Source organism: Triturus cristatus, chromosome 3_1, assembly GCF_964204655.1.
Source record: "Triturus cristatus chromosome 3_1, aTriCri1.1, whole genome shotgun sequence".
Lineage (NCBI taxonomy): Eukaryota > Metazoa > Chordata > Amphibia > Caudata > Salamandridae > Triturus > Triturus cristatus.
Genome location: NC_140583.1, coordinates 722,166,039 through 722,180,929, shown reverse-complemented (window position 1 = coordinate 722,180,929; position 14,891 = coordinate 722,166,039). Strand labels below are relative to the sequence as shown.

Genomic DNA, 14,891 nt, shown 5'->3' with positions numbered 1-14,891 from the left:
GCATTGCACATTTGTCAGCATCATGTGCACCAAGTAAAGCTACCCAAGTAATTCTGCTGAAGAGCTGATTTAAGTGAAATGCTAAATTAAATCGGCGATTTACTTTCAGCTGCACAAATGTCTATATAATGTCTACCACCAATCTTTCCCAGAAAACAAAGCCATGTTCAATAACCAAACCATCATCCAGAATGGATATGCACAAGGGGCGCCAGTCCGAAACGGGGTCGACTACACCACAAGAAACAGTGCTGCAGAGAACAGCTTCCAGTCTTGGAGTCCACAGTGGACCACCAAGCCAGCTTTGCCCGCTCACAGCCCCATCACGAACGGATTTGCCTCTTCAACAGCAGCCTTTCGACAGGACAGTTTTCCACTGCACCAGGCTGCACTGTCCTCCATCGGAAAGCAGCACCAAGATACAGGTGAGCACTGTTCTGAGAGGCATTGTATTTTTTAATGCTTCCACTGTACCATTGATGGAGAAGTTGGGGTGTAGCTTATATGGGGATCAAAGGATTCCCAGGCAAGGGGTAGTTAAGAAGGGATTGAGGCAGGTTGGGTTAGCCGTTCGGAGACTTAAAAGAGGCTGCTTGCCCAGATTCCTTTGCTGTTTCCACCATGTTGGTTTGTCATACACCTAATCACAAAATGGCAGCGTCTCCCAATGGAAATAGTTTAAGGCCCTTGAACAGCGATGCCATCTTTTGACATAGAAGAGCCTCAAAATACAAAAGAATCCAAGAGCTGATTAGGGGAGGTAAAAGGACACTTGCTTTCTGCGAGCGAACCAGCTAATGTGTCAGTATGGGTAAATGGATGAGATATAGTGTCGGCCTTGGATTGCAAATTCTGAATGTGCATAAGTGATTGTTAAAGGGTGTCTGCAATATTGGCAAATGCAGTCCTCAGTAGATGTGCTGATGAGAGCCCTATTGTGTTCAAAACAGTGCAGTGTTCCACACTTACTATCCTGCACATGCACAACCAAGCATGTGGAGGACACCCGCCAAAGGGTAGTATTTTCCAAACTGTGCAAGCGTATGACTAAAATAACCAAGTGACTGCTGCTCAGCAGCAAATGCTTTCCTTTTGCTCCCTCGCCCAAAAATTGTTCACCTTACAAAGTAAAGTGTGTGTCTTAAATTCTCTACCACACTTAGCAAGATATGTCATTCTCCCTCAACTGGAAGTATAGTTGGATGTTCCGCCCATGGCCACTCCTCGTTCATTAAGCCTGCTCCATTACCATCCACGTGCCTCTTGCTGACTGATGAGTTACTCTGAAAAACAATGTGGTCTGTCCAGGCAATAGAGAGTAGTTCTGTATCTCTTTCGCAGGCAGGAGCACTCACAGAACTAGAACCTTATTATAAACATGTCGCGCGGACCGAGGGTGGTGTCAGATATGGTTTCCTAGGAGCACCATCCGTCCCAGCTGGACGATGGTCACAGCGGCCTTTATTTTTCTTTATTAACCAAGGATAAAATCAAACATAGAATTCTTTCTTTAGCTCATTCAAGTTGGGGCAAAATATGTTTAATCCAATATCTATCCAAGTCCCCTAAATAGTAGACAAGATCTTTCATCTGACTTTGGCATTCTGAACCTCGAACAAGTTAAATAAAGTAACTGATAATTGGTAAAGATCAACGTAAGTACTACTAGAATCGGCATGAAACACTCACCTTTACGCTCACCATTACTGGAGGTTTGCGTGCACTGATGAATTTGCGACAGCTAACCGATGGCTTGAAAATGTGATTATTTTAAAAATTAAGAAAATTGGCTAATGGAAGTTCAAAAGTGAATACATTTTATTTAAATCATGAGAAATTCCAATGGCAGAATGCATCGCAAAGGCTTCGAACTGCGATGCTAAGCTCTCTGCTTGAAATCTGTCCTCTGTCACCCGTCTTAATTATGCCCTCAACATCTTTTGTTTCCCTAGCAACTGGCGCTACTTACAACGGTCACCACAGTGCCCAAAATGGGTACCTTCTAGAAGGGCCTTCGGGAAACGGTGCCAACTATAGCAGGAACTGCAGCCCTGTAGCTAACAGCTACCACTCAATGGGGTCGCAGTGGGGTAACCCGGTTTCACCAGAGCACCAGCCCACTGAGAACGGGTACGGCTTTCAGCCAGGAAATGCGGCGCAGGAACAACACCCAGCGCTTGCTGTGCCAGCCCAGATGCAAAATTTAAGTAAGTAAAGCCTTCTTTGCAGCTCGAGACGCCACCTACGTGGCGTATTAAACACATGGTTTAAGTGCCATGACAGGAGTGTACGTTGAGCGACTATGTGGAATCAAGAAAAAAAACTGGCCTCAGCATGTGTTTTTTCCAAAAGATGGTAAAGTGGTCGGTAAGGAAAACAGTGAAAGAATTGTGTAACAAAAAAATTCAGGCAAGCCAGTGGATCTAATATTGGCAGTCTCTATGGTGACAAAGCCAGTCTAGAATTGTATTCCACAGAACTGTCCTATGGGGCATCAGGAGCAGTAGTGATTCTCAGACTCCCAGAGAATTGTATACCGAGTTATAATAAAAAAAAACACAGTAGGAGGGGGGCACCATTTAATGATGTAAAAGAAAACTTTAGTTGGTGGTGCTACGCAGCTGTACTCTTAACTGATCTAGAGTCTGGGGCAACTACAAACGCAATAATTCCTTTATGTCAAACAGGCTGTAGACCTAACTCCTCCACGCTTGATAATATAATTACCTTACCCTATCTTTCCCACCAGGCAATCAGTCGGAAATCCTCAGCTCTTTACGCATGCTTTGTGGACTATTCGTCCGCATTTGACCTGGTGGACAGAGGAATTTTATGGAGAACACTCCAGGCGTGGGGTATTCCAAGTGGTCTGCTCAATGCCATCATATTACTATATACATCAACGTGGGTGAGGGTCAAATTGTCAGCCACTGCGTTAACCAGGAAGACCCATACCAACCAAGTGCTAAAGCAAGGGTGTGTCCTTGCTCCAATGTTGTTTAATACACAGCGGACATGTCCTGGGCTCTCAACAACGCTAATTTAATTGCTCAAAAAATTGCCAAAACTAAGATTACAATACTGCAGTACGCGGATGACATTGTTCTGCTTGACAACTCAGAAATCGGTCTCCAGAGAGCTTTAAACTCTCTTCACTTAGACAACATTGCAAATAAGATGACAGCGAACACCACTAAAACAAAGGTGTTATCCTTTGGGAAGATGCAAAAACAAACCAGCAGCAACTGGTCTCTAGGCCCTCTAAAAATCTTAGGAGCCAAATCTTACAACTTCCAGGGCACATGGTTCTCTGTAAATGGCGCACCCACAACACATATGCGCCACTTAAAGGATAAGGCAGCATTGATAACAAACAACCAGACTTTGCCAATTACACACAGCCCGTGAAAGCCCCACCTCAGCCCCAATCAGAAAAGTGCTCAGGGCCGTATTACCATCTGCAATCACTTACAGCAGCGAGGCCTTCCCTGGTCAACTCAATAAAATTACCGAAAAACTACATCTAAAAGTCTACAAAAGAGTGTTCACGTTGCCTCATTACATCAGGGGACCTCTGGTTAGACTCGAATTTGGCCGGAAGGTAATTGTATGGACTAGCATGGGGTCTTTTCTAAAGTACTTTTACAGATGCATCACAGCGATGCCAGGTACCTTAAAATTTATCCTGCAAACATATTCAAATATAAAAATACCACGTGGTCCACTTATTTAACGACGGCGGCAGCCATCCTACAAATTGATATAACCGTGCTAAACACCTCATCACTCGCGCATACTGCAGTAAAAAGTATACTGAAAAAACAAACTAAATTCCTTTCAAAGACAGTGAACTTGGAAAATATTGAGTCCACGCATATATTAAGGGCCCTGGCATTATCCTACAACAATGATAGGCAAGTTGGCCTTCACGCACAACCTTATCTTAACAGTACAATTGGGAAAGCCTGCCTGACCCAAATTTTGGCAGTAAGGATGCTGGCATTACAAATAAAAGACTTCAACCCCAACTGGCCTCTGCTTTCCAAGATAGTCAAGTGTAGAGTTTGCGGCTACAAATCTCAAACTTTTCTACACCTACTATGCAGTTGTCCGACGTTGCTCGATCTCCGGGGAACTCTTTTAAAGTCACTTTTGTTTAACTAACAGGATAAGAACATGCAACAACGCAATGAACTGGACTTTCAGTACCATGGTTCCCCTCAAATTGGCAAAAATAGGTAAAATTTTTAAAGCGGTGCAGGACCTTCTTAAAAACATATAATAAAGCACAAAGTTGAATGAGGATTGATAACTTTTAGTTCCAGCACCATGGACATTAGGCGCTATAAACCTTGTCCTTTTTGTAATTACATTTTTATATTTGTTACGTATTTACTCCATTTTGTGGTTGAGTTTAAACTATTTTCACTTTCTTCAATAAATCTAATCCGGTTTACTAATAATAGATTTCAAAAAGCCGAAATATCCTAAATTGGCTCTCTCTTGTCCACTGCATAATGTCTTTTATTTTTTTTTTATTTTTTTATTTATTAAAAACCTTTATTGACATTTCAACCAAAGACAAGTATGGGCCTACAACCCCCGGGGCCGGCCGCTAAGCAGTTAGATTAACAGAAAGCAAATTTTAATCACAGGCAGCACCTCGGGGAGCAGAATCTCCATGCTAGTATACTCTTGGCCACTTAGCAGCCCAATTAGGAAACCAGGATATAAAAGGTTTTCATTTTATAATAGAGAATGGAAGGATCAGGTGCCAAACAATTTCCCAGCAGCGAAAAATGGCAGGCAGAATAGTAAACGTCAACAATAAACAGCAATATATCAAGTCAATGGCGCTGAAACAGGAGGTTCAGGATATGGAAGAATATCACGAGCCATTTGCGCCTACGGTCCCTTGCCCTAAGACCCAGAAAGCACCACGGAAATTGAGGCACAAATGAAAAAGCAGTGATTGACAGCGAAGGAAACCTACCGTACTGACCCCAGAAAAGAAAGACAAAGAAAGATAAGAGAAGAAAAAGGAGGCCATAGAAACAAAGTAAAAAACTAAAAAATCTCCTCCCCCAGCCCCCCACCCTGCACCTCTGCAGATGACTACGGCCCCCCCCCCCCAGCAGTGTGCCTGTCGCCCCAGAACCAGACCCGAAATATAGAAGAAACCGAGAAAAAGGAGAAAGAAAAGAAACCCCACCTAACGGGGGAGTGGAGAGAGTATTAATAAGCTGGAGGAGGGCCTTCAAACATGCCCCCGGCTTCTCCCTCCCGCACAATGTGTTCCTCCCCAAAGCAAACAGTAATCAACAAAAATCGACCATGTCAAAGAAAAATGGGGAGCGTTATGCACCTATTACACTATTAGTTATGCCGTGAGAGCACGCAACCCCTGTGCCCGCCCGCCTATTAGATGACAACCTCTGAAGGATCAGTCTTATCCTTGGCCTCTCTTTGCGAATCCACCGATGCATACCCATCGACCCAGTGCCATGTCCAATGTTACGAGGAAAAGGAGCGTCCAAAAAAGACTAGGAAGCGACACACACATGTAGGGTGGACGTCTCTGAATACCAACACAGTCATCATTATGGAGGATCATCTTTCCCAGTACTGCCCCAGGACATGCACTGCACACAAGGTCCAGGATGTAGGAATCAGCCAGAGCAGGCGACCATTGCTTGATTATTGCCTGGGTCGCCGGAGGCTGTGCGTGGGACAAAGCCACCACCTTCTGCTCAAATCTAAAACCTCCGGAACAGACCCGACCTACAGCCAGCCGACCACACGTTGGCACATTGTCCGGAATTTCCAGCTTTCCCCTATTCACAGGGGCGGCCACGACACTGTCCTCCTGTGTGAAGTAAAACAAGTCCCTGGGCACCTGGGGACAGGCAGATCGCAACTGTTCCGACGCTGACGCAATACCATCAAGCTTTCTCCCCAGTACCCAGGCGCCGTGAACCAGGGTGGAGCGAAGGGCACCGAGAGCTTCGAGAAGGTCACCGTACCCCAGCACAGCTCCTCGCGCCCGCTGTGCTACTCTCCTCTTAGCCACACACTCCCAATCTTGCTGAGACCCAGTGTACAGGATGGTAGAATCCATCCTATCAAGATGGCCGCAGGGTAGTTCCACCCCAGATTGGGACCGGGACTCAGGCACAAGCGCATCAAGTTCCATGTTAGTGCAAACAGGGTTCCGGGGGCAGGCAAAATATGTATCCGGTGTGTGGTCACAGGTAACAGTCATCCTCACCCTGGACGAGCGCCCGCGAAAATCCGGGAGCAGCCCGCGAAAATCGGGACGAGTTACAGGCAGCGTCCGAGCAGCTCACTGGCGAGGGCTCAGGCAATTACCGAAGAATCTTGGAATTGCCACCTCGGGCATGCACTCGTTCCGCTACGCCCAGTGGTAGGAATGACCACAGCGAAATTCAGGCCAATATCCGCACCGCTCCGGTATTCCGACTCCACCCAGTCACCAATGGCCGCTGTTGTTGAACTGCCGCCCGGCCATGTTGTCCACCCGAGGTCCCGGTTCCAGGGTTGCACAGGCCGCAAACTTCAGGAGAACATTTCTCCGGCGGTACCGCCGCCAGAAACTTCAGAATCACGCGATCGGTTGCCGCTCTCAATCACCAACACTGGCATATAGCGCAGGCTAAGGATCTCATGCAGGATATCTGTGCGGGATGCGGAGGTTCACGGAGCCGGGAGCCTACGCTGCAGTCCCGATCGCCATCTTGGCTCCTCCCCCCGCATAATGTCTTTTAAATGTTTTATATTGTTATGGTTTTAAGTAATCTACACAAACTTTGGATTGACTTGACATTGAACACCTGTGATTAATGCCTTTGTGGAATGGGTCGGTTAAATGGGGAAAGCTGCTTGTCACCCATGGAGAAAGGGGCAATGGGACATGCACTGTGGGGACAGGAGTGTTACATCTTAGTGAGCTTGAGGAAGCTGTGCATTGTGTTACCTCTAGAAGGTGAAAGGGCCGAGCCCATAAGTTCTGAACCTGTTCTAGAGACACAATTTGAAGGGGTTTTTTTGCAGTCATTTGGAGGCCAATCAATAAAGGTATAATTCTCTTGAACACATAGTAACCCCGCACAACTAGTTAAGGTTAGGTTAATTTATTACAAAGCCAAAAATAACTGAACATAAAGACACCTCACTACCAGAGTTTAGAAATACATTGGAATTAGCATGAAGCCAAACCTGTGCATCCAATTTAGACGATGTAGCATAAGCAATACAATTATTTCAAAAAGTAAAATGCAAAAGATCAGGAAGCATGAGTCCATTTTCTCTGCATCGAGGGTTGGTGAGTGAAAAGCATTAAATCCATCCCTACTCTAGTACTAAGATGACATTCCTACTTAAGCATTTTCAGGAAGAAGGGTAAAAGGTGTCAGCATGTGGAGTCTTCCTAAGGAGTCCCTCCACCATCAATGGGTAATGTAGCATAAAGCAACCAAGACGGAGCTCGTTCTAAGATGCACTCTCTCTGAAGGCAAAAAAAAAAAGTGGGCACTTTCCCTTCTCTCAACAAGTTCTTCGTAGTTAGCATTCACAGCATCTAGTGCCAGTCACGCCATCTGTGCTGATTATGTCTTGAAGGTGATTTTCCACAGGACAACGGTGTTCTTTCCTCGATACAGTTTGTCCTTGGTTCCCAGGCCTTCTCCTGTGTGAAGCACAATGAGGTTCCTTTATCAACTCATGCCACACAATTGTAACTTCTTCTCTCCTTGCCTGACTAGTAAAAAAAAGACATTATTATATCTAACAAGAACGCTTCTTTCACCTGCAACACAAAACGTGATAAAAAACAGATTCCACAGTACGCATGAAATTTAAAGGTTAATTCTAAAGCAAGAGTTTCCAGGGAACTGCATTAAAGGCCTACAAAATTCAGCTAACATAAGAAAGCATATGAGCTTTACGAATTTGCATAACATTAAGGCACCTTCAATTAATGCATTTACCTACATATGAAATTCCATGATTAATAAACACATTTAATACATAAGCAGTAGTCCATTGCACAACACGAGTTCTTCATGTTAATGGTTTTTGCTAGTTACATTCCCTTTCTACTTTCGCCATGGTACTTTTCAATGGACTAAAAACTTCATATTTTCATGTTAATACATTCCACAATTCTAACACTTGCATTAGTACAACAGGGATTATATGCAGGTGCGGTCTATATGTGATTATAATGCACCCCTTCAAATAAAATGTGTTTTCCACTCTATCAAAGTAAACATTCACTTTGGTTGGGGAAGCAGGTGAAAATAGTGAGAGTCTCTCACACCCTCTGAGGATCCGTAGGGCAACCACATCATGTATCCTGGAGAAGCAGGCCTCAAAATGGAAGAGTGAGAAGGGTTCACTGGCAAAGGAAGTCAGCTATGAAGAGAACTAACTGCTTGTAGCACCATTTGTAAATTGCTATGGGCTAGCCATTGATGTTGCATTGTGATCAGCTTAGCAATAGGAGGGGCCCTTGTCTAAGAGTCTACAAAGGTTTCTATTCATCGAATTGTTACCGATGCAATACTATAACACTGATATTTCAGCATACCTTGTCTACACATTGGGCGTTGCAACAAGGCTTTGTAATCTTGCAAAAAGGTGACCACTTACTTCAGTGACATAGCTTGAAAAATATGTTATTTGGGCCTTGCAGTCGAATGCTGGGGTGCACATTTTGAGTTGTAAAGTTAAGACAATAGCTTAAATGTTTGTTTCTTTATAAAGACACCCTCGGTGTGGGCCTCAGTTTCTTTTTGCTTGGATTTACTTAAATGCATTACAGCTGTTTTTGAATGCAACCAAAACGTTAACTGTCTAACGCCTGTATCCATCACCAGTAATCTCGAACAGCAAGAGACTGTAGTGCGAATGTGTGCATGAAGGCCATTTCTGGACTTTTGTATTACACAAACATCCGGTGCTCACTTAAATGTTTTGCTGCACCTGCACCAGGTCCAACAACATCCACCTTGCAAGACAAGGTTTGGCCCTTAGTCAGGGCTATAGTAACAGCAACCATTGACCTCAGTTGTTCTGGCATGGTCGGCCTCTGTCGTTCAAGTTTATCTCAAACGGAGGAATCTTTTTTTCCTCGCATACTATGTGGTTAGTTCTTCAACAAAATTGAAAAAATCCGAAAAGACTCCATGACTCTCCCTTGACATGTCGCTGTGCAAAGATGGAAATCGTCATCTCATGATCTCCTCTTTGTGCTGGCTCCGAACAGTCAGAAGAGCGGTCTGGAAATCTGTTTCTTGATCTTTCAAGTGAGAAGCTGAACAAGCTCCTCCAACTCCAGTGACTTTGTATCTACAGGCAGAACACACTGATCGCCAGTAGATGCCTGTGTCCAATCGAGAGAGCCTGGAATTCTATTTTTCTTGAAAACAAAGTAGATCCTGAAGAATGACAGCACATAATTTGATAATCTCTGGCCATCAGTCATATTCCAACAAGTCCTTAATGTGCTGAGTTGCCTATACCCACGTAGAACAGTACTTTTCTGTTTTACTGCAACTTAATTAAGATGTAAAATTGCATAAATTAATTTGAGTTTTACTATTCTTAACTAAAAACTGTTCTTTGTTGTTCAAGGTTTAAATGCCCCACCGATTTCCAGTTTGGATGTGACCATCTTCTACAAAGGGAATGAGGTTCATCGCCAGCAAGTGACCAAAAGATGCCTCCTCACTTTCAACCCTGAAGACTCCTCACTTGGTGAGGTGGAAGCTGTTCATTTCCCGAGACCAGACAGCATCCGTGATCAGAAGCAGTTGGAGTACACTCAGAGGCTGCTGGACAGTGTGCAGCGGGGCGTGCTTCTCGAGGTGAACCTGGAGGAGAAGAAACTCGTCGCCACACGACTGGGCAAGTGCAAGGTGTTCTGGGCATTCTCCGACGAACTCTGCATGGCAGAGAGAATGGAGTCCAAAATGCTGCGGAGGGAAATTCCAGAGAGCATTTTTGATTTTAACACATTTTGGACAGGTGGGTGAAATCAGAGTTTCATCTCTTTTAGAAATATCTATATGCCCTAAGTCTCATTACAAAGCTACAGCACTCAACACAAATCTTACAGATGTAGTAGCTACTGTTCGTAGAGGAGTTACCCAGACATTGAAAAGTAGAGTTAAAAAAGGTATGCTATCCCTTTGTAAATTGGCAAAGTAGCTTGTGTAATTCTCCATAGGGTCAGTCCATGGTATATGAGTCCAAAGTGTTTCTACTGCTGGCTTGCACATCTCGTCAACCTAGGTTTTAACAGGAAGCACGTGTGGTTTGACTGTTCAGGTGTTGCCTTGGTGGCCTGCGCCAATTATTCCATAGTGTGGCTAATTACGCAGCCCAGAGTATCTTCGGTAAAACTGTAGGATACGGGCTACATGGTTAGCAGATGATTCTAACATGTGTAGCATTTTTAATAACATTTCATCCATGTGAGCTAGAAGAACAAATTATCCTGCAGATAGTGGAAAATGTGGCAAATTGACATTCATATATACAGCGATAATAATGCAGTTTGTATTTTTTTAAGCGGCCTTGCTTATAAGACCCAGGAATAGCATTTTCTTTGAAGCCAGACCTATTATTACTGCTACACAACACCAAACAGACACATGCACATAGACACAGAGAAAGGGGCTTTTTTGTGAGCCCTCGTCTGTCACTGGCTAGTTTGAGTAAGCCCTCTTTTAGAACTGGGTGGCTGGGCTGGCTGTCACATTTTGCATCAGTCCACAGAACATCCCCCAGATGGACACATTTCCTTCGGTGTTTGCCTGCTGATGGGATCATGAAGTAGTTCCTCTCCATGTCAAACAGTTTCTGAGTTGCATTTATACACACACACACTAATAAGGTTTGTTGTAGGAGGAGCAAAGAACCATTGTAAAAAATATGGAAAAATGATGTCTAACGGTTTGAAAGTTCTCAGGCATCCATTTATGGGGGTAGCAAGACATATTATGCCAAATCCCATATGTTGTCTGGCCAGCTGCTCCAGAAACTGCCTCGTTTATTCAGAAATCACTTCTCTAGAAGCACAGGAACATGTTTTCTGTGGTGCAAATGTGTCCTGCCATTAGTATCCCGAGTGCCGCTCCTCTCTCTCTCGCCCTCTGCAGCAGCCTCAAAACCAGCACTTGACTCATCACTCATTGGCATTAAAAAAAAATGCTGTTTGAGTCCAGCCTATGGTTTGCTGTCGCTATATCCAAAGGGGTAACCCAAATAACCTAGCAGCATCTGAGTAAAAGAACAATATTATAAACAAACGATGCTTTGGGACAAATATATACGATCAAGTAGAATGAATGAAAACTTGAATTATTCCTCCCCTCGAGTTTCACTCTCTTGACTGATTCAATATCAATTCAAATCATGGACAGTTCAAACAAGATTTTTTTTTTAAACTAAACCTTTCTATACGTATATTTTTTTGTATGCATATATATAATCGAATATTCTTAAATACAATACATCTCATGAGAGGTTTTGTTTTTTAAAAAATAATTCAAGTTTTCCTTCATTCTACTTTATCGTATATATTTGTCCCAAAGCATCGTTTGTTTATAATATTATGGTTTGCTGTCGAGCACATGTCTTTTTAAAACCCCCCTCAAGCTCTGCTCTTGGAAGTAGAGAAAACCAGCACCAGAGGTACTGCTTCACTGCTGCCTGCCACTTATCCTTAATGAAGGTCATGGGATGGCCTGGCTTTCCAGGAATCCACACCTGCACTGTTCTGGTGAGTGGTGCTTCTTGTGGTAGCTGCGCAGTTTGGAGATACTGATGCTGGGCTGAAACAGGTTTTACTCAAGCAGGCACCCATCCCCACCATGCCTGACCAGAGTCGGGGGGGATAATGTAGCTCCGTGCCACTGATATCTCCTTGTGAGGTGCGGGGGAATTCCAGGAACATACAGAACACTTGTCCACAGCAGTGAGCAGACACAGCCACCCTGCGGGTGGCACAGGTGACGGGTAGCTGGTACGCAGCATAGATCCATCACTCTCTTGGCCTCAGGTCACTGCCAGACCTAGGTGAGTGCCATTAGTGGAATGGTCTGTGTAGGAGGACCCTATGCTTGTCCCTGCTGCATTATCACTCTCTCTCCTGCCAGCCCCCTACTGCTGCATAAGTTACGAAACTGACGTAACTCTATAAGGTGTTCTTTGCCACCCACAGGTGACACAGGTGAACTTAGCTCAAAGCACCAGCGATGAATGTGAAAGGCAGGTTATTGTAGCCTCTCAAAACACTAATCAATGTGGGATTGAAACTGAGTTATTGCTTTTGAGTTACATAAATCCCATAAAGGGATCAGGGGCACCGTGGTTACAGCAGCAAACCTATTTCGTTTTTCACAATATCACACAATCCCTGCACTATGAAGAATAAACACTTTTGAGAAAAAGTATTTATTACTACAGAAACAATCTAAAACCTTTACAAAGAATATTATAAAACAGCAAGAATTAACATAGCTAACATTGTTAAAATGTTATCTATAGTCTAACACCCTAACATCTACTTCTCTGTGCTATACTAAGAGATTATGGAAGACAGAGCAACTTACAATGTAGAGTTATTAGGGAGAAGAGACTCACTGCAAAGGCTGTCTTTATCAGTAGAGGAGTGAAGACAGTGTTCTGCGCGAAGGGCAAACACACGCTGTAGTAGCAGTCAGTCGGTCTTCCTCCAGTACTCGGCTTTATCAGCTTCAGGCATGATATAGCTTCTGCGAAGTGTGCTGGCAGTAGTTGAGACCATCTCTCGCAGAATCTCGGACAATAATCTGGACAAAGAGCCTCTCCTGACAAGTGGTCAAGTGGCAGTCCTTATAAACTAAATCTTATCAGAAATTGCAATTTCTGACAATAGTTTAGGAATGTCTGACATAGATTATGTGCATCAAGGTGTACGTCCCAGATGTTTCCTTATGAACATATAAGGTAAAAGGACATCAATTCTGGCTACACTATTTTGGTTATATACCTGAACGTGTTTTTATTTAACCTTGAAAGAGTAGACATTTGACCCAAATGAAATTTGCATCAAGTGTTGTATCTGTCATTAATCGAATGGTTTGACGCTTTCACAGTTCTAAGGAAGATAAGGTCTGGTGACATTTGTGTCTAAGGGCAGCCATGACAATGATTCTGCATAAATTAGGGAATATAGCAAATTCCATTGTCTATGAATGGGGAATATGGCGACCCGCATTAACTAATATGGAGTCAGGGCCTACTTAAAATGCAGTCAGACCTTAAGTGCTGACTGCACCCCCACCATACAACCCTCCTACAAGCACAAACCACTAGACTTTGCATATCATCCTGTTGTTTGCCTCCTCTGTCACCCCTTGAAAATCATCTAGTCACATTCTCCAAGCATCCCTTTCCACGCCTCGACTGAGGAATCCTCTACTTCCCCAAATATTGCCTTATATGCACCACGCGCTGACTCCACCCACTACTATCATCTCCATGCAATGTGCCCATCTCTCTCCTTTCTTTGTCGAGTAACATTTTGGGGAGGTTGGGCTGCAATTCTTACCCTCTCATAGTAATCCCCTCCCAATACAGCTTGAAATGCAACCACAACATTCCTTACTCTGGCTTTGTCTACTTGGTATTTTGACCATTGCAGGAGAGCAGATTTTCTTTCATGTGTGCTTTTAAATTTGTATCTTCATTTATTCCCTTGCCTCTCGCTGCCCCATACCCCATTTTTGAGTTATTTTGAAAATACTGTATGATCTAGTGTGCATTGATCCACTTAGTTGGTGTCACAAACTCAAAGGACATCACTAAAGGAAAGACATTCATAGCTGTTATATAAATGCCATCCATTTGTTTTACTGGTCTATACTCTGTTGCTAAATGTACGAGGTTAATCTGGACATTTCGTTGTGTTACAGAGTTGAAGGAATACAGTCATCAGACACGTCGTGCATCACCGGACTACAGCCTCTACCTCTGCTTTGGGCAATGGCTGACAGAGAAACCCAAGGAGAAGAAGCTAATTCTGGTAAAGGTGAGGAAAGACTGCTTTTTTAAACCTATTTATTTACCATGCCTTTTCAGCTTCCTGTCAATGTTGTGTTGGTAATTTTTTTCTTTTTACTGTAGTTTGTCACTTATAGCTATGGTAACCAAATGGCACTTCTTTGCTGTGTCAACCTCCAGATTCCTCTTGCCATTCGCACTAGGGGCCAAATCAGTGACCGGGGTGGGGGGTCTGATGACTGAAGGGTGGTGAAGTCTGACGCAAGACTAATGCTTCACAAGAGATGGGCAGGATATTATGGATGGCATGGCCAAATTATGGCAAGTGGCTTGATGCATTAGATGGGGTCATGAAGAATTGGAGGAGGACTAAATAATCTTAAACCTCAAATTGCCAAAAGATGGATGCTAAAATTTGTGTTAAGATTACATTGCTCATGTTGTTTAATTCAATCAGATGACATCGTTTTTATGGGGAAAGGCCCTTTTCCCACCAACATTACACTCCTCACCAAAAGTTAATTCTGTTCTAAATTTACGGCCCAAAATAAAGGTCTTACCTTCCATGTACCCCCACCTCTGTACACCTTTGCTTTTTTGGCATCACTACACGGCTTGTTGTCGTAGTCACCTCGGTAGTCCAATTATGCCCTGTGCATTTGTGCATACTTCCATCCTTTAATGACAAAACCATTGCTACTATGAAGAGCGTAGAGACTTCTATGGCCCTTTGGTGTACTGCCATATTGAATGTTCCACTTTAGATTGTTTAATTTCATCTTCGTTTAAAAGGCTTTTGGGAATTTTGTTAAGTATTTGCT

General features: G+C 43.6%; 1 protein-coding gene across 2 annotated transcripts in view; it reads left to right on the top strand.

Annotated features, from left to right (window-relative positions):
* LOC146860858 (interferon regulatory factor 3-like) overlaps nucleotides 1–14,891 on the top strand; it is a 64,014-nt gene that overhangs the window by 38,192 nt on the left and 10,931 nt on the right. Inside the window, exons 8-11 of one of the 2 annotated variants that reach the window (XM_085644833.1) lie at nucleotides 153–425; nucleotides 1,953–2,207; nucleotides 9,655–10,047; nucleotides 13,983–14,098. In XM_085644833.1, the coding sequence (XP_085500959.1) occupies nucleotides 153–425; nucleotides 1,953–2,207; nucleotides 9,655–10,047; nucleotides 13,983–14,098 (1,037 nt within the window). The remainder of the gene's footprint in view (nucleotides 1–152; nucleotides 426–1,952; nucleotides 2,208–9,654; nucleotides 10,048–13,982; nucleotides 14,099–14,891) is intronic. The other variant, XM_085644834.1, reaches the window with a different exon arrangement.